General features: G+C 33.6%; 2 protein-coding genes across 4 annotated transcripts; one reads left to right on the top strand and one right to left on the bottom strand.

Moving 5' to 3' along the window:
• The first annotated feature begins 243 nt into the window (after positions 1-243).
• Positions 244-2,252, top strand: LOC125051083 (protein misato). The gene is made up of 2 exons (XM_047651230.1): positions 244-863; positions 936-2,252. Exons 1-2 carry the CDS (start codon positions 387-389, stop codon positions 2,094-2,096), a joined length of 1,638 nt encoding a protein of 545 aa, XP_047507186.1. The 5' UTR covers positions 244-386; the 3' UTR covers positions 2,097-2,252.
• A 490-nt stretch (positions 2,253-2,742) lies between these two features.
• LOC125051001 (calcium homeostasis endoplasmic reticulum protein) lies at positions 2,743-12,461 on the bottom strand. Of its 3 annotated transcripts, none has more exons than XM_047651116.1 (14): positions 12,239-12,461; positions 11,986-12,156; positions 11,593-11,876; positions 10,951-11,113; positions 10,684-10,831; positions 10,271-10,347; positions 9,907-10,105; positions 9,318-9,843; positions 7,894-8,027; positions 6,676-6,843; positions 5,893-5,999; positions 5,196-5,343; positions 4,140-4,312; positions 2,743-2,948 (listed from the first exon to the last, which is right to left on the bottom strand). In XM_047651116.1, exons 1-14 carry the CDS (start codon positions 12,261-12,263, stop codon positions 2,845-2,847), a joined length of 2,427 nt encoding a protein of 808 aa, XP_047507072.1. In that variant the 5' UTR covers positions 12,264-12,461; the 3' UTR covers positions 2,743-2,844. The 3 variants fall into 3 exon arrangements, with proteins under 3 accessions (XP_047507072.1, XP_047507074.1, XP_047507075.1); XM_047651118.1 differs by having other exon boundaries at positions 4,140-4,309; XM_047651119.1 differs by lacking the exon at positions 12,239-12,461 and having other exon boundaries at positions 11,593-11,787; positions 11,986-12,103.
• Between the last annotated feature and the right edge of the window lie 65 nt (positions 12,462-12,526).

The raw sequence follows: 12,526 nt of genomic DNA, 5'->3' as shown, positions 1-12,526 counted from the left end.
AAAAGTAATATATATATATATATAATAATTTATAACTCTGCAGAGGTTGAGTTTAGGGACCTTCCGTAGAACAATTTTTTGCAGCTGATAACCTCATCTATCCCCTATTTGCGTTTGATCCACGACTTTTTGACCATTCTGTATATTATAGTATTTCCAAATAATTGTCTGCGCCGTTTGTAAAACGACAGATTAAAAATATTTAGAATTTAAAAAGACTTATCAAATCAATGTGTCGAAGTCAATTATTTCATGTGAACAGTGGTCAGTGAAGCTCTTTGTTAAAATTTCTGCGATTTGTTTTGATCAAGTGTTTGAGTTTTCTTTTTTTAATATCTTATATTATTACAATATATGTGAATGAAACTGTTAATTCTAACTTTATCATGTCTACTCGAGAGATTCTAACACTTCAATTTGGACATTATTCTAATTATGTGGGTGCCCATTTTTGGAACATACAAGAACTAAGTTTTGATTATACCGGAACGGTTAAGAGCGAAGTAAATCATGATGTTCTGTATCGAGAGGGACAAACATCAAATGGTGAGACTACATTTACTCCAAGATTGTTGATAGCAGATCTTAAGGGATCACTGAAGACATTGCCTGCTCACGGAGGGTTGGAGAATGAGTTGAGTACTGACGAAGAAATACCATGGAATTCAGTGGAAAAAATAGAAGACCCACCTGCATACAAAAATGTATACTTGACTGATATTGAATCTGAAAATACTTCAAATATAGAAAACAAAAAGTACATACTTGAACAAGATGTTAAGACCTGGACAGATTATTTATATCCTAGATTTCATCCGCGTACTATTAACATAGTTAAAGAATACCAGCATGGTAGTGAACAGGTATTAGTCTAATTCATAAATTCTATCTAAAATCTACTTTAGTATAAAATGATGATATATAATTTTTTTCAGGAAAGCTTTGATGTTGGTTGCACTGGACGTTTAATATGGAAGTCAGACTATGGAGAAACATTTTCAGATAACATTAGAAAATACGTAGAGGAATGTGACAGCATGCAGGGATTTCAAGTGAACTTTGACTGTTGTGATGGGTTTTCAGGTTTAGCACTGGGTTGTATTGAGCATTTAGTAGATGAATACACAAAATCTATAGTAGCCCACCCAATTATACCTTCATATTTCAAGGATAATGACCCTACATCACAAGAAGATAGAGATAAGTCTACTTTAAAAGATTCAATGAGATTGGTTAACATTGCCTTATCTATTGAAGAGCTATCGCATAATGCTACATTATTTGTACCTTTATGTACTGGGGAGAAAGGTTGGCGGAAACCTGGAGCAGGAAGAACATTTGAGCATTTAAATTATAAGCCTGAATTATATTACCATTCCTCAGCCATACTTGCTTCAGCATTAGATACTCTGAGTCAAAAATATAGACATAGAAGTAACTTTTATTCCGTGTCAGATGTTTGTGCTGATTTGACAGGCTACGGAAGAAAAATGGCAGCTGCTTCACTTGGAATTCCATTCTCATTCCATGAATCTGAATATCTTATAGATCACTTAAATAGGACCTCTCAGCCTATCTATACTTCATTAACACCCAGTTGTAAGATAGCCACAGACAAGATTTTCCAACTTATTACAGTAAGAGGAATTCCAGAACATTATTTGAAGGCACCGTTGAAGGAAGCTAAGGAACAAATGAATTTACCTGCATACCGGTGTAGAGATATTAAAGAAATGTTTGAACTTTATTTCCAAGCTAATAACTTTCTATCAGCGACTAATATTACAGTTTGTGAGAAACCTTTAGAAGTGAAAACTCCATTCCCAAACATATTTTCCGAACAACTTAACAAACACGGTTTATTACACAATGATATAAGGTCTGAAAACATGCAAAGTTGTGCAGTTATTAGTGGATATCACAATGGGAACTTTATGGCAGATATGATTGAAAAGCTTCATAGAGAAGTTGGCAGAATAAAGTTTTCAAAACTACATAAATTTGAACAAGAAGGGCTAGAACTTATAGATTACCAAGAGAGTCTGAATAAACTTGCTGAATTCAAAGATAACTATGAGGATGACTTTGAACTATAATTTATATTTTTATCAGAGCTTCTTCTGGATGAAGTCCTGTATTTGGCTTAATGATTACTGTTGGCAACATAAACACTTAATTCATCTTTACATACACATTTATATAGATGTGCCTTTTAAAACATTCTTCAAGGAATAAAAATATACTTATATTTTTGTAATTTGAACAATTTCTAAAATACAATCCTGGACACTAATCAATGACTGAGATAACTTGAAATTACTAAATATAATAATAAATTTAATAAATGATTTTAAAAAATCTTTTTTTCTTTCTATTCAATTCCTTACTAAGTAATCTATAAATTCCTGCAAAACTAAATTGTTTGAACATTGGCCTATTAATTATTTTAACAATACATTTAATTATTATTTGTTTTATTTATAAGTCTAACCTAAATTCCCTAAAAATATCTATGAAACATGGAGGATTTTATGTTTAAAATGAGTAGGTAATCAGTAAAAACTGAAATGATCAGTAATTCGCGGCTTTAGTAAGCAATTTTTCTTTTATTAATTTGGAACATAAAGAATCATGCCAGTCCAATATATCGTCAAATTAATGAAACCTTTTGTAATATTAATTGAAGTAGAAAAAAATATATACTTTAATTATGCAGGATTCAGTTTGACAAATAAAAGAATGTTTATAAACTCATATATTTTATTTAAGATGATTCAAGTAAATCATATCCCAGTCACAAACATTCATAATTACACATTTACAGCCTTATACTACTCTCGAGGATCACGTTGACCTCTCTAATGCTCTCTCTTTCATTCTCGTAATAAATGCTGCGCCTTTGTTCTTCCTGAAGTTTTCATATGGGTCATTTAGGTTTACTCCGATACCTGGAATAAAACTTTATGTTTAATCTAAACTAATATTATCTAAGAGTAGTGTAGTGTTTCATGATCATTTGTCAATCTAATAGGCAAGTAGATGATAAGCCTGTGCCTGACACACACCGTTGTGTTGGGTCCAAGGCAAGTCGGTTTCAAGTAATGTTAAATGTGATAGACAGAAAGTCTATTGGTGCACAGCCGGGGTTCGAACCTAGGACCTCAATGATGAGAATCGCACACTGAAGCCACTATCCTAACTAAAATTGTATTTACATTAAAAAGTGACGGATAAAAATTGAACGAATTTCCAAAAAAAGTAAACGATGACAAAATTATTCTTTATTATATTAATTGTTTAAACTTTTTTATTCCCATTACCAAAATGACAATTTTATTTTCATTAGAACTTTATTATGCCAATTGCACATCGACATGGGACAGCAGTTATTTTTTACGAATTTAATAGATTGTTTTGAATCTCTCATAAATATATATCATCCATCTGAACAGTGCTTTTATCTATTTTGTATATGTATTTAATTAATTTGACTTTTATATGGAAGTTTACTTTTGAAAGTAAAATGATATTAAGACATTGAAAAAAATTGGGAAATAAAATAAATAATATGTTGTTTAAAAAAACTAAAAAAACACGCTTTTAAAGCACATCAAACTAAAAAGTGAAAAATAATTCCTAACTTAGGCTGAAAATGGTAATGAACAAAAAATACTGGTGCGTGTTTCTTAGTTTTTTTTAACTATTTTTTTTTTTTTCGGATTATTGTATTGTCATCGATCTTTGACAGGTGCGCAAAGTTTGAATTAAATCTATCCGTTAAAAGTTGGTCAAAATCGAGTCCGAAGGAGTCGGTTACATACATACAGGTGAAGCTAATATAAAGCGTGTAAAAACTATCAAATTGAAATTAGTAGCAGAGTTCATTTATGAAATTTATGTTATTAACAAGTTCACTTTCCACAGACCATATAAGATCTGTACTCTGTAGACGGAAAGCTCCACACCGAGAACCATAAAAGTGCGGGGACATATACGGCAAAACTCTTTTTCTTCATAAAGAGGTGAAACAATGTGTTAAAATTCGTCGGTATTTTTCATATAAACGCTGGAGTGAACCTGTTCAATTATTAAATATGCTGTTTATTTCTCGATAAGAAGCAATAAATAATAAATTATACCTTTATACTGGTCCTGCCTATCTCTGACGGTGCCGCCGCTGATGGGTTCCGCTATGCCCTGCCCCGCTGCTCCCAATCCGCCCTGACCTGCCCAACCCATCTTCTGGAGGAGCTGGTGGCCTTTGTTACTCGCGTCTATACCTCCAGACGTCGACGGAAATGTTGAACCACTGCTAATAAAGTTTTCGAATAAATTAGTAAATAATTATATTATTATTATTAGTAATACATATAATAAATCACGAAATTTGATCAAACTCTTATTTACTTGCGTCCCCCTCCCCCTCATTATTTAAACGCTTCTTACTATACTCTGATTTTAAATTCCATAGAATTCTGACATTTCATAAGTGTTGCTACATTCTCCACCGAAAAAGTGACAAATTTGACTTATTTGAGGGCAATAAAAAAAATGTTTCGTATTTTTTATGTTTTAAAAGGTAAATCTAAATATTTACTCAAGTGACTTAATACAAAAATAATAAATATTTCAATATCACGAACAATATATCGAATTACTTTATTTTATTCTTTAGCTGGCATCACTGCCTACTAATTAAAGGTTTAGTAAAACCTAAAAAAAAAAAAAAATTATCTTTACTTGTGCGTTTTTGACGTGATAACGTCATTAAAATCGTTTTAGTCGGGTGACATGTTCAGAAACTTGTGTCACACCAAAACCTCACGAGCGCGATCGCAGGTATAACGAGAGAGAGACGGACCGATCTCCCGTCTCATCTCGAGCGCTGCCAGTCATTCCGTGAATGTATGAAGAAAAATGTATATCATAGTCGAATAAGTAAACTTGTCATTTTACACCCGAAATTTATCATCAAAAGTGTGAATAAAACGATAGATGTAATTTAAAATTTGAAAAAATTGTTATCTTCATTAATTCCTTACTTCCCAAAAACTTATATCACCAATAAGACGTTATCACGTAAACATCTCGATCGTAAACCTACTTTACAAACAACCAATATTTTTTTACTGTTTGTGATGAAAAGGAACGTAATTAACACCTTAATCAATCTATTATAACAAAGTTGCACTCACAGGAAACTAGGTGGCGTGGGCGATCTCTCCCTGTCCACTCGCCTCGTCTTGTCCCTTTCCCGCGGAGAGTCGCGGTGTCGTTCCCTCTCCCTCTCTCGCGACCGACTGCGCGATCTTGAGCGCGACCGAGATCGTGATTTTCGACGATCTAAAAAACATGTTTATTTATGAATACCATTTAAAAAATAAAATAAATCAGCGGCGCCATAACCTTTTTAGGTCTGGGCCTCAGATTTCTGTATCTGCTTCATGATCAGTTGTTAATCTAGACAAGTAGGTGATCAGCCTCCTGTGCTTGACACACGCCGTTGACTTTTTGGGTCTAACGCAAGCCGATTTCCTCACGATATTTACGTTTAAACGTGCGGCCTATGAGATTTGATCTGTAGAATGCTGCGGATCAAAAGGACAAGACTATGATTTTCTTAAGCATATGCTCAGAAGTAGAACTTAGCCGCATCCTCCCTTACCAATAGTATCGACTTTTGCACACCACTATTAATATTATTATTAAACATTTATTTATTTGCACACCATAATGATGGATAAACGCAATCCTGCTTGCAAATGTCTTGGCTATGAACTATACGCAGTATGTGTTAGCACTTACTCCCCAATTATTGGACTTCCAACAAAAAACGCTTGTGTTTGATTCCCTGCTATATACTATTTAATTAATAATAATAAAAGTTCTCACTGTCACGTTCTCTTCTCCAGGTTGTCCTTCTCCTCGGTGAAGGTGATTTGGACTTGCTTTTGGGAGGCGATTCGACCGGCTTTGGCTCTGGCGATTTACTCAGGGATCTGAAAAAAATAATATTAATAAAATCTTAATTGTTTAGTCAACTACAATATGTATTTTTGTAGATGGTTAAGAGTATTACTGCCATCGCTATTTTTGTAAGAATATATATTTTTTTAAATGTAATAACAACTTATGTTAAATCAAAAATTTATCTTTTACATACTGTGTAGAGACATATATTTTGTGATTAGAAATAAGATGACTGTTTTAAATTTAAACTAATGTGATATATATAAATATATGCCAATTATGGTAAACATAAAATTTACAATTGTGCAATTAAAAAGTAAAAATAATAAAAATATTACAGCAGATTATCTATGAGATAGGCATTTAACAATGCTTTTTTAAAATAGATCAGCCCACTACCATATATATCAAGCTCTAGATAAGTTGTATTTTATCTGCTATATTCGCTAAGTTTTTTTTAAAGCTAAATTAATAAGCGTCTTTATTTGGCTTCAGTCACTGAAGTCAGACATATGCACACACATTTCTCTATGAAATCATCACATTATTAATATGAGACTCTAATTATTGTCTGAATTAGTGCCACCATTACTTCCAAGATTACATGAAGAGGCTGAAAAATTTGATCCGACCAAATTGAAAAAAAATGATTTTAGAATTTGTAAAGCTATATTTGTATAGAAATTGGTCAAAGCTAAGTTTCACCTGTATCTCCTTCCAGGTGGCGAGGGCTGCTTCTGGAGGTCATTGGGTATGGGAGTGGGTGATCGGGATTTCTGTCTTCTCCCACTCGAGATTGCCTCTTCTTTGTTCTTCCGCGCCGCGTTCTTCGCTTTGTAGTATTCGTATAGACCTAATTTCTCCCATCCCTCACTGCAAAAACATTATATTCTTGTAAAATATTTCATGATAACTGGTATCGACTTTCTTGTGCCAATATAACTTATTTTTTTATATCGAGGATAATACCGAGAAAATACTTATCAATGTGATCGGTTTACATAAATGTATAAAAATCGTGTGGCACTCGGGGACTGCGGTAAAGCTATTACATAGCATTTTTATCAACTTATGCAGTTATAATTATTTCTTTATGTTTTTTCTTTGATATTAATTCAATCTACCAGACTCAAACTAACACGCCTATATAGTCTGTCTCACTCTAACGCGTATATGGCCGCACCTATATTACGTCATCGTGACATATGTTTATTTTCGTTACGGAATTTATTGATTCGGTCGCCGCACTCAAAGCCCCCCGATAAAATCTATGCAATAGCTTAAATATATTTCAATAATAAAATGGGATCAAAATGAACATCGTTTTTTATCTATTTAATAAAACATGTTACTATTTTATTGTATCATTATTTTACAAACACAAAAAAATGCTTATAATATGTAATATTTTAAGATTATCCTACAGGAGAGCCTTTAAAAATGGACTGCATCTATTAGTTTAATTATAAAGGCACTTTAATTCCATACTGATAAAAATTACATATCAAATGGGTCTTAGTCTACGTTAGTTATTATTATTTCCGTTTCTTTGAGTTCTGCAGTATTGACCCCACCCCTTTTGGGTAAAGGCTTTCTCCTATTATCCGCCTCTCTTACTTTGGGGAAGACATATTATACTTTTAACGATTATTTGAGTGAAAGATTGTGTTTTAATTAATTTGATAATGTTATTCAAGAAAATCAGATTCTTATCGCACATTTACTTTAGTTTCATTATCATAATTAACGGATTTGCATTCTCTATGAGGCAAATATTTGACATTAAACTTTTTAGTTTGATTTCACAAATCTTTAAAATAAAATAAACATTTTAGACTTATTAATAAATATGTTTTTTTATAATAGATGAAGCTAAGCTTTAAATATTTCGATAAAAAAACTTGAAAATAATAAAATACTAACTTATCTCTTGGCCTTTCGTGGTTAGGCGAAGCGTAGAAGGCATCGACTGCGGCCAAGAGCCGGTCGTTGGGCGGGGCTGGGGGCGGAAGTCGGATTTTGTTTGGCTCTAAGGGCTTGTACTTATCTTCATCCAGCTGGAATATTATAGCATTTGATAATTCTTTATTGAAATATATTAGTTGATCGCGAAACATAACAGAAATCTGAAGTCCAGACCTCGGCAAAAAGCCAGAAGTGATGAATATATGGCATGTAAGTTTACAATTTAAATAAGGGAGCGTTCAAGTATTACGTAACGTATTTTGGGAGGGGAGGGAGGTCCTTTTGTAAAACGTTACGATGGGGGGCGGGGATTAAATTACGCGTTATTGTTAATATTTTTTTCGACTTACACCACATAATAGTAACTAAAGAGTCACCAGGTGGTCATGAAACGTTTTACTATACTTGGGTACAGTACTGTATTTGGTTACTGAAAAACGTTACGGCGAGTTACATGGGGGGGGGGGGGGGTCAATAATCTCCAATTGCATTACGTAATACTTGAACGCTCCCTAATACGTAAATTGATATTTTTAAAACTGAAATGAATCTTGCCATCATTAAACATTGATAAATCTTTGCGTCACCAAGAAATCTTAATTTTTATAATCACATAATATGCTGTTCTACTGTGCAGACTAAATGCTTAACCCAAATATACAGATATATTTGTGTTAAGCATAAAAAAAAGACAAAGTAAATAAATAATAATAATAATAATAATATGGTTGCAACAACAGTGTAAGCAAATTAGTCTTGTCTTATTTATGTAAAAAAATAAAGCCACTGAAAGCAAGATTATATTCAATCTTATTAAATGTAATTTGTAAGAAGGTTAGCAAGACTTGACACCTTTAGACTACGGTAGCGTTATATATTTTGTTGTCTTACCAATAGACACAAACACAATTTTTTTTTCAATTCATACCTAATGTCGAGATTTTCTAAGTAAATAAATTTTTAATTGCTGCTTTGCTGCTACTGATCTAAAGCCTATATCATTATGTACATATGTTATAACGTAGTTATATATTGGTGAGAAAATTGGTCAAGGTATACCTTTCATTATAAACAAAAACTCGTATCTTAATTAAAAAAAAAATTATAAACTGTCTCTCCACAAAGAAACACTACGCCTCTCTTCTCTTCTTCTTCTAGCCTAACTTAAGACTAATAAGTAATTTAAATAGAACCTAATTGACTAAAAAGGATAATTAACATGAAGTGTCCAATAACACTACTTGTAAGTACTGATACTGATACTGTAGTATCAATTTAGAAGACACTCTGTTCTTGTGTAATTTTTTTAAATGTTATTATTATAAATAATAAAATTATGCACATTGTGATAGCAAAGCAGGTAATATACTTAGTAAACTTACCATAATAAGGGGTACCATCAAACCAGCCGGTAGCTCAAAGTATGGTACAGACGGCATGAGATCTTCATTATTTATTTCTACAAAAGGTGGGAATCCCGGGGGAGGTTTGCTCAGATCCGGAAGCCCATTTTGGAAAGCTAAAGGAGGCTCTGGCTCAAAACCAGGTGGCGGTTGGGAGAAGTTCACATTTGGAAGATTGGAGAGATCGGGCTCCGACTCCTTTGGCTGATTCATCTGATCGAACATCTGACTGTCATAACTGTTCTCGTTTCCACTCATACTGTTGTTTGACGCATAATTGTCCCCGCTTTCACTACCGTAGCGTTGGTGGTTTGGAGGAAAGTTCTGTTCGTAACCCATCGGTGGGTACCCTTCATTAAAGTTATTCTGAAATGGATTTTGCATGTTTTGCTGACTGTCCTTTTTGGATTCTTGACTGTTTAGCTCTAGAGCCTGTTTCTGCATTTCCATCTGTTGTATTTGTTGCAGAGTATGCGCAACAAATGCTTGATGTTGGGTTTGGTAGCTGAAATAGATAATATGTTAGTGGAATGATAGGAATTTGATTTAAAAAAAAAACAAAACTCACCTTTCAAAGGTAGATTTGGTCTGTTGTGCTAAATGTGCGATGGCATTAGAATGTTGAGCAATAAGGTTATTCTGGTATTCCTGGTAGGAGCTGGTGGGCGTCTTCATTTTCTCAATGACGGCCAAATCGAAGTAGTTGGACTTGGATTCCCACAAGCGCAGTAGCTTGTTAAGCTTAGCCTCCTGCTCCTCGGTAACGGCTGAAATGTGACAACGATTACTCGGGTTGCCGTTAGACAGAGGCCGACTCAAGCAAGTTTACCTGACTGACAAAACCACAGGATGATGTCTAGATGTTAAATAGATGAGAATGCACAAAAAGACAAGAGACCTAGGACTGGAGGACATTAGTGTAAATATGTTACCTATACTGGCATTGCAAAACATTGGAACCACCACATTTTCCAAATTTTTCTTGAGATCTTCTGCGTTTTTGCGTGCACTGTAATTAGGAATAAAGTATCATAGACACCAAACTGACAACTTGAAAGGGGGACATGAATATTACTGACAAAACTTTCAAATGAAATTACCCAAAAATATATATCACTGAACTTGAATTTAATAAAAATATACATAGTAAGAGTTTAGTAAAAATAAATGCACAAAGAAATCTAAATTGTGACTGTTAGGACCAAAGAATACAAAAAAAAACATTAAAATAGCAATTTAAAATGATACCCAACTTCCCAGCCTTTATATGACCCATACAATTACTTCAATTTATTAAATGAAATCACACATTTATTAATGAATAAAACTAATATAAAATACTAACCAATGATGCAGGACATCATTAACAAGATATATGATGTGTAGTTTTTGTGTGAAAGCTGCCCCGGACTGTGTCACTTTCCGCAGCAAATGTTGTGAGATAACTTTGCCAGCATCGGCTGATGTTGCATGCTGCAGTATCCATCCCTTTCCTATAACAATTTTGAATAAAATCAAATATTGCAAAATAGTAATATCAGATATAAACTCACATTTTATCTTTCAATATCTTTTGCGCACCTTAATAATAAAATAACTAAGTTACAAGTACCTGCAGATATGCTATCTTTAGTGCAAGATTCAATAATAGGTTGCAAGATGTTGTCTAATTCTGTGAGACTGATATTATTATCCTCGGCCATGATCTGTATTGTTTCCACTTGAGCTTTGCTAACCAATTCATTGATTTTGGTCTGTTGTTGTTGAATGAGCACCTATAATATTCACATATATTTTAAAAAATGTTTTATAGAAAGTACATTCTGGCGCATAAATAAAAAATAAACAAAATATCTATAACTATTAATGTGCCATAATGCATAGTTAAAAGAAATGCATTATAGTTTCTTTCACTCTTGCACTTATGGATATAAAATTTGTACTCATGCATAAATTATGATATTAGTAAGCCTAAACATCTGACCTGTTGTCCAAAATCCTATTACTGAAAAATGTTTTTTTACACTATTTATTATACACAGAAAAAATACAGATGAATGAAAAGTAATATAAGTATTACATTATCTAGTCAAATATAGGGCTTTGCTAGAACCAATTTTAATAAATAATATTTAATAAAAGGCAGCAGATCATATACATAAGAAATAGACTTATGTAAAAGTTAACTATATGCAGTCAACTTACAGAAAGTAAGTGAATTAAGAGTTGGAAATTTTAAATCAAAGTTACTCACGTTGTGCTGGGCGTTAAGATTGTTCTCAGACTGAGTAATTTGGTCCTTTAGAATGTTGATCTGAACATTCACGTTGTCAATCTCATGGTTGTGCTGCGGCGGAGCAGGAGCGGAGTTCGCGGCGAGCCATTGCTGAAGAGCGGGCGCCGCCGACATCGTAGCTGCCAGCCCAAGCTGGGCGGAGGTCGCTCCAGCCTGTTGGGGCATTACATATTGCCTTGTCTGTGCCATATAAGCCCCGGACGGAGCGCTAGCCGCCTGGCCACCGGCAGATTGCTTTAGAACTATAAACAGCGGAGGGTCACTTGAAACGGTTAGGTACAACAACGCAAGTAGCGATCGGGCGGACCGCGACTTTCTCTAAGTTTTAACCACCATCGTCAATATGCTTACTTGCTTGTTCAGTTGTCACTTTGTATTGGTAGTAGTTGAAATATTCTCCACCGTACAGAAAACTAAATTTTGGATTGTTCTTTTGTTTCGTTTTGGTCATCTTCTCGAACTCGGGGCCATTTCTTGCGACAAACTGCGCGAGTTTGTCGATTATGTTGCGAAGATCTTGATCTGAAAATAACTCTTATTAGCGAACATAACTTATTTTCAACCTCAAATACTTTTTCCAATAAGCATAATTCAAATAATTTACCTTGTGGCGGCTGAGGAAGCTCCATTTTATGTTGTTTTTAACAGTAATTTTAGGTTACAAATAATATTCGTCAATAGTACATTCTAATAATCATTTTTTATATTAAGAAACTTGCCACGGATTTTATTTCACACTGGTTGAAAGTTTATTTTAAAACAAAATAGAGTTTATTTTATAAGTACCGAGTAACTAAATAGATTTTTGTTACTATAAAGCGGCAGCCATTTCTATTTTCTGGCTCTTAATTATTAAGAGATAGCACGGGCCACAGACTAATAGGAAGATTAG

The sequence above is a fragment of the Pieris napi genome, chromosome 7, assembly GCF_905475465.1.
Source record: "Pieris napi chromosome 7, ilPieNapi1.2, whole genome shotgun sequence".
Classification (NCBI taxonomy): Eukaryota; Metazoa; Arthropoda; class Insecta; order Lepidoptera; family Pieridae; genus Pieris; species Pieris napi.
The sequence above is the reverse complement of the archived record's forward strand: the minus strand, read 5'-3'. Positions and strand labels throughout refer to the sequence as shown.